The following is a 13,750-nucleotide window of genomic DNA, read 5'->3' as shown; positions in this document are numbered from 1 at the left end:
AAACAATTTTTTGAATGGCATTTGATCTACCTCCACGATCGACCGGTCGATCGCGATCGACGTATTGGGCACCCCTGCTCTAGATCACATTGAACCATACTCTCACAGCCAAGCGTGCTAGTGAGAGAGGGATTGCTCTGACCAATACATTAACTGCAGTGATAACAAAATTTCAATTTCACACTTTCCACAAAGTTTTATACAGGTTATAATTCTGCCAAGAACATACCTTATTTCTTCAGTATGACAGTTTGTTCAATGCCACATCTGTACGCACCGTCAAGCTGAGAGGCAACGTTGGTTGTTCACAGTGAGCCCAACTTAATGACATCATCCACTTGTTTTACCAGCCTTTCTGAAAGATGTTTCGAGTCTTTAAATCCACTTGCTGTCCAGACAGTTTCCTCTCCGATAAGAAGACATGGAGGGCTTTTGATGATATGCTAGCAGTTAGCCAAGTTTCCCTTTGAACCACTCGTGGTTGAATTGTCTTTTTTTGCTCCTTTCCTTCTTGACATATGATTTAGTCATCCGGTTGATGTGGTCCCAAACCTTTTATTCATTTTTGCTCGGGGGGTAAAGTGCTAAATTGTACTGTAGTTAAATAATCCACACGAGTCATCACTACTGTTCAATATCCAGTACAATATCCGTCCCTCTTCAGCTAGCTAGCAAGACATGTACACCCTTTCATCATTCACATCAACCAATGGGATGCTTCTAGGGGCCCTGCCCATCAGGCCCCACTCACAATCTAAACGTTCACGTTGAACGTGCACACATGCACAAATAGTTTGTCGGTCCAGAGCTACAAGTGCAGTAAGGCCAGTTCTGCCGTCCCCCACCAAGCAGAAATGGGCAAACAGCATCAGGCACAGAGACGATACGTGGAATTCCACTTCAACAACTCGACTCCTTCATTTGTCCTCCAATGTTCACACAGATGTGCTAATGCCGTCAGCGCCCCCCACCCAACTGCAGCGGTCTGTCCCGACCCCGTCTCCTCTGCTTTCCTGTCTGGACCATCATCTCCCGGGGCCACAGTCTCCTCTCAGTCTAGCCAAAGGCCCGGCACGCTGGCTATGGAGCAGACACAGCTCCCTGTCACAGGCACGAGAAAGGCCAAGGTCCTGTACGACTACGACGCCCACGATGTAAGCGAGCTGTCCCTCCTGGCTGATGAGGTAAAGTAGGATATTCTGATTCACCACACACCCACATCTCTGTTAGATAAGGAGCTGGACCTACTCATGAACAGAAAGCAGCTAGAAGACTTTTAGCTGCGGGACTGGTACAGAGTACAGAATATTGAATCTTAAAAATCTATATACACTTTGAGCATTTCTGCTTCTCATATTTAGGCTGAAAATATATACCTCAGTTTCTCACATGTGGATCAACCCATCTACCAACCCATCTTTAAGATTAAAAGTTTTAAGCCCACATTTACTTATTCATTGCAGGGTCCGAAGGCGCTGTAGCCTTTCCCCGCATACACTCATTAAAAGACCCTAACCCTAACCCTTGGAGAGTTTGACTTTGTGTTTTGGCACAATTGTATGAGGTGTCTGATGCATGACCTGGAGCCTGTATGCTTGTATGAAGTTACTTGTTTTTGAGTTTGAATGAAGTTAGTTTGAGGCTTTACAGCACTGGTTGTATTCATTTTAATCACACACTACAGCAGTGGTGGTTGCAGACACCTGGTGGAGATCTTCACATTCTACTGAGTGCACCTCTCTAGTTGGTAGCTGTGATTCTTCCACCGGTCCATACCGGCCCTGAGGTGATCTCTTTTGAGGACAACGTCAATGTAAGAGATGGAAAACAAATTCCACAGTCTTCATTCTTTGAAAACATCTCGACAGGACTATTTGGTGTAAAGTTCCAGCTTTTAGTGTCTCCAGAGAGATCTGTGTGAAGTCTGATGAATGTCCTCAAGGGATTCATTTGAGTCAGTTGGGTATGAAGACTTGGAAGAACGTGGCTACAAGTTCTGAATTTACGAGGACTGCAGTGCAGATGTTCTCAAGCTGCGGGTCGAATAGGATGTCATGGCTGAACGTTATAAAAGTGGTCTCCAACCGTTCTCCACAGCAGCGAGAAGACGTGGCTGCCATCTGTTTGTCAAGCTACCAACCTCATAGAAGTTAGGGAGGAGCTTCTCCAGTGCACAGAATATTCTTTCTACTAAGCCATGGTGCATGACTAGTGTTGGGATCTAAAGGAGCGTGTTTGGGTTATCAGCATTTAAGAAACTGAATTCTTGACATCAATAGAATTATTAATGTATGTAACAATTATTAATGATTATTAATAACAACGGGGTACCACCCTGCGAACAGGGACCAATAACCAAACGATAAAACTAAGTCTCATAATTAGTAGTCACTCATAATGTCAATAGTCTGCGTATGACTATACATTCAGTGACAGTGAAGGTTTTAAGTTCGAGCACAGGCTACTACATACAGTCTTATCAAATACATATGCACAAGTAATCACAGACGACTGCTCCTTAAAGTATAACAGAGTTTATTAAATCAAAATAATAAATGATCAAATCAATTAATATTGCAACCAACAAACGTTATCATACAATTTTATATGCCTAAACTAAAGAATGAATAAAACGGATGAGGGTGTATGTCTGTGTGTGTGTGTGTGTGTGTGTATGTGTGTGTGTGGGTCTGTGGGTGAAAAGGAAGGAGAGTCTTACAGCTACCGCTAAAGACTACAAAGATGGTGGCGTCGAGTGACGCGGGCCAAAAGGGGAGGGGCCTTAAGATACTACAGCTAAACTACCACCAGATGGCGGAGTCGAGTGACTCGGACAAAATGGCGGTGAGACTGCTATACGTAATCACGTGTGCCTGGGCAGCACGTGATGTGAGGCGATCGTTTGAACGGGGTTTCCCCAGGGGCAGAGACAAGAAAGAGAGCAAAGGTGGGGGTCATGAATCAAACTTCTGCGTGCGGTCCGCGTTGTAGTGAGAATGGGGATCGCTGGCCGTATCGTACACAACGTGCCGTTGTCGGTAGAACTGCCAGCAGTTATGTACGATAGCCGAGATTCCACACTTCACTCACAGAGCTGATTTAATAAGGAGAGAATACCACACGAATTGTAATAAAACAAATCAAAATAAATCAAAATAAATCCCAAGCAAACAGTCATAGCAGTTCATACACAATGCAGCGGAGCTTCTCTGCTCCGTAATGATTGCGCAATATCTCAATATCACGCGACAGTAACTTAAACACACAAAAACACGGGAATATCAACATATAAATGAATGACCTGAATTAAACTTGCGTTCATTTAAGCTAAGCTATGCCCAGATGCCAAGAATCTTACTTGTCGATGCGTCGTTGCAACGTTGAAGTGTGTTCGTGGCAAAGTGGTCCGTTTTCCTCGTCGGGAAGGGGGAGCAGGGGGAGCTTTCTGGTCGGCGCGGCTTTGCAGCGGGCGCTGTGCGTCGCACGGCGTTTGCTGGTGCGGCTTCGGTCCGTTGCCGTGAGCTCGCTCTGGAGCGAAACGCAGACGTGATCAATCCTCGCTCCAGGGGGATGATCTAACTTCGGCTGACGGCGTGGTCCGTGCGTCTTACCGGTAATCATCGGTCAGGAGAGGATTAGACGTCTTCCTGCCGGAGTGTGCACCAAAAAGAAAAAGAAGCAAAAAGCGGAGAACGGATCGCTGATGCGGATTCGTCTCGCGGGCTGAGTGGGCCTTTACTCAGCGTGGAACACTGTCGTTTCGTGCAGCGAAATGGCTTGTCAGGGTTTGATGAGGGTTTGAGGGGCCGTTGCTTCCTCGTGGCCAGCGTCGCGCTGGCGGGGAAAGCTGGATCGTCTGTGGCCTGGACGGGGGGTCCGGGCGAAGAGAGCGTTTGCGTGCTCCCTAACTCAACCGAGGTCGAAGGGAAAAAGCAAGGAGGTGTGATCTGCAGGCACTTTTGTTGGACAGTGGTTGAACCACAGGGGTCCTGGGGTCTCTTGGCCTTCGGCCAATGAGATTGCAGCGGTGCATTCAGGGGACCATGGTTTTTGGGGGGGGGGGGAATTTACACCAGAGTGTGAAATTCCTCCCGAGGAGGTTTGCTCTTATCAAACTACAAATCAGGATGAAACCTTTGCTTGACAAAGTGAAGGCCTGATTCTCTTTGTTCACAGCACATGTTTAAGCCATATGGTCAGACCCCAACACTAGTGACACTCCATACTTGCTGATATGGACAATCTGGTACCTGTGAGTAAATAACTATGGACAAAGGTCCAGTTTGTCTCCCACTTTATGTGGTCTATTTAACAATTTTTTACAAATTAGCTGGGCTTGCTGTTGTGTTTTATTCTCCATGTCTTATCTAGTTTGTTCGTTATATCATAAGTTTAAGTTTAGCCAAAGAATAAATACAGCTGACCAGTCAAGGTGAGCTGTTGTCTTTTTGTGTGTGAGCTGTCTTAGCTCGGAGAGGTCATTGAATTAAAGATGTGTTGTTGTAACCATTGGATGCGTCTTTGTGCTCCTCAGGAGTGTACCTGCATCGTAAAACAAGAGAGGTGGGGTCATGTTAATTGAAGCAACTGATTGTGCTCCCAATTATTGCCAATGCATTTCAGGTGTGAGTGTGTCATGTGACTGTCTATTTAAGCTGATGCACCTGCGCAGAATAAAATACGTGTTTTCTCAGAACTTGACCCAGTGGCTGCAGGTTGTTTGTTCTCCCAGGTTTAAATGTGTTGAGTCGGTATATCTCTAGTCAAGCTCTGCAGAACAGGTTATGGGCCCAGATGCGTTAGACCAGGGGTGTCAAACTCATTTTCACTCTGGGGCCACATCAGCATCACGGTCGCCCTCAAAGGGCCGGTTGTAAATGTAACCACTCCTAACATATTTAGTTTAGTTTCCCGGGATATCTGTGACTTCCACAACACGTACTAAGCAGAAATAGAGGTTATTGTTTCCATGGTTAATGGCGGACAGTTGAACGGCTTTCAGGGCGATAAGCCCCGCCCCCTCTCCGACGCGTCCAGTGCGAATGAACACAAATAGCCCCCGGTGAGACCGGCGGCGCGAATGGCTCAACTCAAAGTTTTTTTATACTCAAACATCTCCGCTCGATGTGAACTTTGAATTGGAACAGTACTTGGGCTGAGACTGATGACGTTTCACAAGTCCACGAGTTTACAAGTGCAGAGAAGTACGCATGTTGAGAAAGGCACGATCACTTGTTGGCAATCCTCTTTATGGGTTGTTGCATCTCCTGTCCACCTGTTGTGATCGTTTTAATGTCGGCACACAGACAACATGCTATCTCATCACTTCGACTTTCTATCTCATAATTTCGACCATGGGGATATTTTTATTTTCACATCTAACTTTTAATTTTTGTAAAAAAAAAAAAAAATAAAATAAAAAATTTTTATTTTTTTGCTGGCGGATTCGCGGGCCACATAAAATGACGTGGCGGGCCGGATGCGGCCCGCGGGCCGTATGTTTGACACCCCTGCGTTAGACGTTTGTGCGAAGAGATATCCGGCGTGAGTAGCCACTGAGAGACATTTGCTTGTGTGCGTATCTCACGGATTGGAGTGCCAGCACCATGAGCGGACATACGAGTTCACGTTGGTCTCGTCTTGTTTTTAATGGGGACGAAAAGAACTATGAACTGTGGGAGACAAAGTTTTTGGGACATCTGCGGTTGCAGAAACTGAAGGACACCATTTTGAATCAGCCCGCCGATGGCGCAGAAGAAAACGCACTGGCTGAGGATGCGGCGAAGAACGCGGAAGCGTACGCGGAACTGATCCAATTCCTTGATGACAAAAGTTTGTCTCTGGTCATGCGAGAGGCAGTGGATGACGGGCGTGGAGCGCTCAGGATTTTGCGTGACTATTATGCAGGCAAGGGTAAGCCCCGCATTGTATGCCTGTATACAGAACTGACTTCTTTGCAAATGATGAGTAGTGAGAGTGTGACTGACTATGTCATACGTGCTGAGATTTCGATCACAGCGCTGCGTAATGCTGGAGAGGTTTTAAGCGATGGACTATTGGTTGCAATGATTTTGAAGGGGCTGCCAGACTCATTTAAGCCTTTTTCCATTTTTATCACTCAAAGTTATGAGACTCTCTCTTTTGCGGAGTTCAAGACTAAGTTGCGCAGTTATGAGAGCACTGAAGGTATGCGCACAGCTGCGGCCGACGACAATGTCATGAGGGCCCAGGCGCATCCAAGGAGGGCTGCCCCAGCAGGCGCAGGTGCACGCAGCACCGAGAGCGGGGACATTGTGTGTTTCCGTTGTGGCCAGAGAGGTCACAAGGTAAGAGACTGTCAGCGTGGTCAACAGTGGTACGGCCAGGGCGAGAGTACCGGACGGCGAGGAGGATGGCGACAGTGGCAGCGGGACAACGCGCGTGGAGTGTCCAAGGAGATGGATGACAACACCTTCGTGTTCAAGCTGGTGACCAGCGAGCCAGGAAGCGGTGTCACCAGAAAGGGCTTGATGGTGGACACCGGTGCGACGGCGCATATCATCACTGACCTGGCGAAGTTCAAGAACTTCGATGACCGATTCCAGTCCGAGACGCACTGCGTGGAGCTGGCCGATGGCACAAGCTGCACGGGGGTCGCGGAGCGCAGAGGAGACGCCGAGGTGTGTCTGATCGACAGCAGGGGGCGGCACCTCAGTACCACACTGAAGCAGGCGCTGTACATCCCCTCGTATCCCCAAGACATCTTCTCCGTGAGAGCTGCAACTTATAGTGGGGCAACGGTGATCTTCAAGGAAGGAGAAAACGTCTTGCAGTATAGAGACGGTACGCGCTTCCTCATTTATGAGCATAACAGACTGTTCTATTTGCCTACTGTGTCAGTAAACAATGACTGTGATGATCAATGTATGAGCTGTCATGATATTCAGACGTGGCACGAGATTTTGGGGCACTGTAATTTTGATGATGTCATGAAGTTAGAGAATGTTGTGGATGGAATGTCAATCAGGGGTAAAGCGTCCAAATCCATGATATGTGAAGTGTGTACTCAGGGCAAGTTCACTCAGAGCAGAAACAGGAAGCCTGATGTGAGGGCCAAATCAGCCTTAGAGCTGGTTCACACTGACTTGTCAGGCCCCATTGACCCAGAGTCCAAGGAAGGGTATAGGTATGCACTTTCCTTTACTGACGACTATTCAAGTGCAGTGTTTGTGTACTATCTAAAGTACAAGAGGGACACTGTAGAAGCCACAGAGAGGTTTCTAGCCGACACAGCCCCATATGGGAAAGTGAAGTGTATCAGGTCTGACAATGGTACAGAGTTCACAGGGCAGGGTTACCAAGCTCTACTGCGTAGGAATAGAATCAGACATGAAACATCAGCACCATACTCGCCACACCAGAATGGCACTGCTGAGCGTAACTGGAGAACCCTTTTTGACATGGCGAGATGTATGATCTTGGAGAGCCAGTTAGCCAAGGAGCTATGGCCGTATGCGGTCCAGACAGCAGCAGTGGTGAGGAATAGATGTTTCAACAACCGCACCAGAGAGACACCTTACTTTATGCTGACAGGAAGGAGACCTAATGTCTCCAGGATGCAGAAGTTTGGTACTGTATGTTACGCCTACAGGCAGGACAGGAAGAAGCTAGAGTCAAGGTCTGACAAGGGCATCTTCGTTGGTTATGACAAGAACAGTCCAGCCTATATGGTCTACTACCCTGACAGCAGGAAGGTGATGAAGCACCGACTGGTGAGGTTCATGTCCTGTGTTGAGGGACAGCAGACTGATGACATGTCCGACGATGACACGGGTGTGCAGTCTAACGCAACCAGACCTGACCCTGACAAACCCGAGCAGAACGACATCCCAGAAGCTAGGCCAGGTCCAAGCCAGATAGGCCTACAGACAGGTGGAGTCAAGCCCGAATCCCAGTCTCCACGGAGATACCCTGCTAGAGAGAGGAGGAGGCCAGACTTCTATGGGATAGAGAGTGATCAGGCTCAGATCAACATTGATTATTGCTACAGGATGGTTTGTAATGTACCGCAGACGTTCAGAGATGCTGTGTCTTCATCCAACTCAAGTAAGTGGATAGATGCAATGGATGAGGAGATGAAGGCACTGAGGGATAACAACACATTTACTCTGACCACCTTACCTGAGGGCAAGAAAGCAGTGGGGGGTAGATGGGTGTATACTCTCAAAACCAATGTTGATGGATCTGACAAGTACAAGGCCCGCTATGTAGCCAAGGGATACAGTCAACGGATGGGTGTAGATTATGGAGAAACGTTTTCTCCTACTGCCGACCTGACTAGTGTGAGAGTGTTGATGCAGAAAGCTGCCCAGGAGGATCTGATCCTACATCAGATGGATGTTAAAACCGCCTACTTACATGCACCAATTGATTGTGTGATTTACATGGAACAGCCAGAGGGTTATGATGTAAAATCTCAGACAAATGGGAAGATGGTGTGTAGACTAAAGAAGTCACTATATGGGCTTAAACAATCAGGTCGAAACTGGAACATAATGTTGCATGACTATCTATGTGAAAATATGTTTGTACAGAATCCAGCCGATCACTGTGTTTATGAGAGAGAAACGGAACATGACAAGGTGATCCTACTGATCTGGGTTGATGACCTGGTTATTGCAGCCAGTGATGAGAGTGCTTTAAAAGCAGTAAAAAGGATGCTTGCTGTGAAGTTCCAGATGAAAGATTTGGGCAGACTGAAGAATTTTCTTGGTATCACTTTTGACCAGTGTAATGGATGTGTGACCATGTCACAGCAGAGCTATGTTGACAAGCTGCTTGACAGGTTTAATATGCAGGATTGTAAGCCCAGGTCAACACCTTGTGAACCAAAGCTGCATTACACTGATGAGAAGCTAGGTGACCCCAGAAAATACAGAGAGGCAGTGGGTAGCCTAATCTACCTAACCTCATGCACCAGACCTGATCTGAGCTTTGTTGTAAGCAGACTGTCACAGCATTTCAGTGAGCCGACAGAAGAGCAGTGGACAACTGTTAAGCATGTACTGAAATATTTGAAGGGCACAAATGACAAAATGTTGTGTTACAGAAAATGTGATGAGCTGAGGTTGTTTGCTTACAGTGATGCAGATTGGGCAGGTGATGCAACTGACAGACGCAGTACAACTGGTTATTGTGTTAGTCTGAGTGAGAATGGTCCTCTGATTTCCTGGAAGACCAAAAAGCAGCCAACGGTAGCACTGTCAACTTGTGAGGCAGAGTATATGGCGTTGGCCGCAACCACACAAGAGTGTCTTTACTTATCTCAACTGCTTGAACATCTTGATGACTGTCTGTATGATGTACCTAAGATTTTTGAAGATAACCAAGGTACAATTGCATTAGCCAAGAATCCAGTGAGCAGACAGCGATGTAAGCACATTGATATAAAATACCATTTTGTGAGATCAACTGTTAATGACTGTAAAGTATGTTTGGAGTATTGCCCAACAGACCGGATGGTAGCTGACCTGATGACAAAACCAGCTACTAAAGCAAAGCTACTTACTTTTTCCATGTTCTTGTTTGGGGCATAGCCAGTTAAGTGCAGTTAAGTGCAGTTGGTTTCCATGTTTTCCCCTTGTATGATTTATGGTTGTCAATAATGTGTGATCAAGTGGGGGTGTTAATTGAAGCAACTGATTGTGCTCCCAATTATTGCCAATGCATTTCAGGTGTGAGTGTGTCATGTGACTGTCTATTTAAGCTGATGCACCTGCGCAGAATAAAATACGTGTTTTCTCAGAACTTGACCCAGTGGCTGCAGGTTGTTTGTTCTCCCAGGTTTAAATGTGTTGAGTCGGTATATCTCTAGTCAAGCTCTGCAGAACAGGTCACAACACCCTGTCATTTATTATGTCTTATCTGCTGTGAGTCTATCCGGGCACGGAGTCAACCCGCTTAGTGAGCCATGGGGCGGAGGCCGTTTCTGGGAGAAGTTTAATAGTTCACATTTTGTCATAGTTGTTATTATCACATTTTAGTTTTCATCATCTGTCTGTCGTCGCTCACTAGACCTGAGTCTACAGCCTGGATCTTGACCAGTGGTTAGCGCTGCTCTACACTGTTTAAACAGACCCGTCATGTATGCTAGCAACACTGCTAATGCTAGCTGTCTCTAACTCTGTCCTAGCTTGTTTCCTTGACTTGGACATATTTTTCACTATAGTCTTAGCATCAAATAATCAACTTTGTAAAAAGCAAAACTAGGATTTAAAATGAAAAGTTTTTAGCAGGAGTTAGAAAACTATATGTCGACTCCGTACTCTGCAACCCGGAAGTCACCAGGCTTTTATTTGAAGCAGAATCCCGTTATTTCCTGACAAAGCTTTTAATTTGAAATATCCGTGAAAGTGATCCTTCCTTATTTGTCTCTTTGTTTATTCAAGTAACTGCAAATAATACAAGAGGCAGAGCAGGAGGAAAGCTGCACGGTTGGCAGTGAATGGCAATAGAGTGTTTGGTAAAAGTTGCATAATTATCAGTTTATGGATTATCAGCACAGTACTGTTGTCAAACCGCTAGCCATGCTACCTCCTGGAGTTATTGCTTGTGATCTTTATTTCCTGTCCTATCTGCCTGTGCCTTGGCCTTACCGCCTCTTAGGGGAAGTGGAGGCAGATATGGAGCATAAAAAACAGAAGATAATGCAAATATCAACACATGATGTTACATTATTTTGCTTTCTGTTTCCCTTTCCTTGGGAAACAACCTCTGTATTACTTGTTGTTTTTTTCTTGTTTAAATAGCTTCACTTTTATAAAACATTTACGAAATTTTTCTTAAAATGTCCTGTTCTTTTGTTTCTCCAGCTGATTACGGTATACACCGTACCAGGAATGGATCCTGATTGGTTGATTGGAGAACGGGGGAACCAAAAGGGAAAAGTCCCCGTCACCTACCTTGAACTGCTGAGCTAATGGACCAAACAACAGGACACACACACATTATTGGGTCATTGTTAGTCTCCCTCTTAGTCCAGTAACGTGTGAGTGTGATGAGTTTGAGTGTTGGTGTGTGAAAACTGAAACTGAATTCTTCTCAATCTTTCATTTGTGTTTTTACCACAAAGCACTTATGAGGCATTCAAAGACATCGCATAATCCATTAAAGGATCATTCCGATTTGTTACGACTTGGGTCTTATTGTTGTCGTTTGGGCCATCATTTGTATTGATGATGATGTTGTCCTCACCAAAGTAAGTGCTGAGAATTGGGAGCATAGTGACATGGCTACAACAGGGTTTGATGGGGCAAGAAACACAAGCTGTCAAGAAAAAAGACAATTGCCAGAAGTCCAACAATTTCACCGGACTGTCTAAACTACTTCCCTGTGCTGAAGTACAATGGGAACTTTGGGATTCTGCTTTATATTTGTAATGAGAATTGTGAAAAATCTTGGAACATAACCATACTATAACCACACTACCATAGTAGTACACCAAGCCCACTGTGGTTCCATGTCACCTGCTTGAGTGCATTGATGAGTTAAAGTTTGTGAGTCGACCACAAGAAAGTAGCCAATGTGTAATAAAGCAGAAGGATCCTTTGCAGGAGGATGAAATGTGATGGATTCTACCTGCTGGCTTCCTCTTCTCTCCGGTCCACTTTCAACTTCACAATCTCCAACTGTGACAATCTGTGACGACTTCATCATCTGTTCCTCAAACTCAGCAATACAAATACATCAGTCAGCTGCTGAGAAGGGCTTTCAACTCAAATGGAATGATCATTCTGGATTTATTGTTGTGTATGTTGCTGTACTGTGAACCTTACAGAGCTGAAACATACAGATCGGGAAGTTTCTGGTACAATTTTCAAATACAGAAAATCATGAATCATATTGGCATCACCATGTTAACAGTGTAATGCTGTAGAGCAGCGGTTCCCAAATTTTTTAGGCCGCGCACCCCCTTCTACATCCCGACCGGGTTCGCGCACCCCCCCCCCCCCCTTAATAAAAAAAAAAAAAAAAAGAAGAAGCAACAGAGCCTTTTAAGCCTTCATAGCCGCATAAGAATCGGACCAATGAGAGAACAGTTTGCTCGCGCGTGGCATTTGTTTACAAGATTTAGTCCGCTGTTAAATGTTGCAGTGTGAACACGAACCGAACAAAGGAGCAACTGCAACAAAGCAAACGAACTGAAGGTGTGAAAACGCCCTGAAACACTGCAACAAAGTTTCAATAACTTTCAGTGACACAAGGCGTCACTTTTAAAGAGCAATACGGATGCGAGCACACACGCACAGGCTCAGAGGCAGATTATCACATTTAATTTACAATTAATGACAGACTAATGCGACACAGTGTTGTTGGACACCGGGATCATGTCCAACTTTTTTGCTTCTTTCTCCCCAATCATACATTCCACCATCTCTCTGGCAGCTGGCAAGCTCACGTCTTCGGCAATTGTGTGCGGTAGCCCCTTTCTCGCTATTCTGTGACCAGATATGAAGCCTGTAGTGCGTCATTTATAGACCAACACATGAATGAGACTCCAGTTGTTTTTGGCTGTTTTGTAACTCCTCCAATTTCGATATAAACTATGTAAGGGGCTTTTGACTTGCACTGGCATGCTTGGTGTTCAGGTGGCGACGTAAATAAGAGCTTCAGACTGTTAGCCAGAACCTCACTGCACACCACGCACTGTGGCTTTGGGGAATCTGCGTTGCCAATCCAAGTGAAGCCCAGACACACATACTTTTCATCATTTTCCCTCTTTTTTTTCCCAGTCTGATGCTCACTCTCGTTTCCTCTTTTTTCACCTTGACTCCGCGATGGGCCGATGTGCTCCCGATTGTCTGTGCTATCCCTTCCTCCTTTTCGGTCTCCTCCGTCTCATCTTCCTCTGACTCTGGCTCGATTTCTTCTCCCGGTCTCTCCCCAACGCATCTCTCCGTTCCCCTGGCCTCCGATTCCTCTCTCTCTCTCTGTCCCTCTCCTCTTTTACGACTGATAGCTTCAGATGTCCCACCTGACAGTTTTTAAATTAAAATTCCATTTTTTTTTAATATTTAATATTATTACACCATCAGACCGCCATTACACTTTTCTTCTCGCGCACCCCCTAGAGGCAGCTCGTGCACCCCACTTTGGGAATCCCTGCTGTAGAGTGATATAGTGACCATGCTGAGTCATGTTTTCTTCAAGGACAACATGACGCAGCTTGTACTCATATATTCTGGAGTTATAGCTGCTTAGTTCACAGTTAAATGTCAACTTCTGAAATGTTTTTGGACAAACGGATCAAATGTTCTTCCTGTATTGGGAGCAGTTAGACTACATCTCCATGTATCATCAGGTCAAACAGTAAAGGGCTTCATGAGGATGATTACTAAGTGAAGTTAGCCTGAAGAAGTGTTGCAACAACACAGGCACAACATGGTGACCGTCTGCAGACAGAGATTGGTCGCCTTACATATGACACTTTGTGAGCGGTTGGTATGATTTGAAACCGAGGAGCAGTGCAAGAATCACTTGTTCTTCCAATGCAACATGACGTAACTGTGTCTCCAGGTTCATGTCTTGTTTACTTTATTCTCATGGTCACAGTGATTATGTAATGTGCTTAGTTTCCCACACACCCACTTGACTCCCAGCCTCTCCCTTACGGAGAACGTCCTCTCAACACACAAAGCATGCGGGGGAGTCAGGCAAACTGCCTTATGAGGTGAAAAGGAGAGCGAGAGTGAAAAGCGAGAGTTGGAGCATC

At 45.7% G+C, this 13,750-nt stretch overlaps 1 protein-coding gene across 3 annotated transcripts in view; it reads left to right on the top strand.

Annotated features, from left to right (window-relative positions):
- Nucleotides 1-11,880, top strand: part of sh3glb2b (SH3-domain GRB2-like endophilin B2b) — a 39,245-nt gene extending 27,365 nt beyond the window's left edge. For all 3 annotated transcript variants that reach the window (XM_079288921.1, XM_079288920.1, XM_079288919.1), the window contains 2 exons: nucleotides 944-1,184; nucleotides 10,851-11,880. In XM_079288921.1, the coding sequence (XP_079145047.1) occupies nucleotides 944-1,184; nucleotides 10,851-10,958 (349 nt within the window). In that variant the 3' untranslated portion in view covers nucleotides 10,959-11,880. The remainder of the gene's footprint in view (nucleotides 1-943; nucleotides 1,185-10,850) is intronic.
- Nucleotides 11,881-13,750: the final 1,870 nt, after the last annotated feature.

Source organism: Melanostigma gelatinosum, assembly GCF_949748355.1.
Source record: "Melanostigma gelatinosum genome assembly, chromosome: 18".
NCBI classification, from domain to species: domain Eukaryota; kingdom Metazoa; phylum Chordata; class Actinopteri; order Perciformes; family Zoarcidae; genus Melanostigma; species Melanostigma gelatinosum.
The sequence above is the reverse complement of the archived record's forward strand: the minus strand, read 5'-3'. Positions and strand labels throughout refer to the sequence as shown.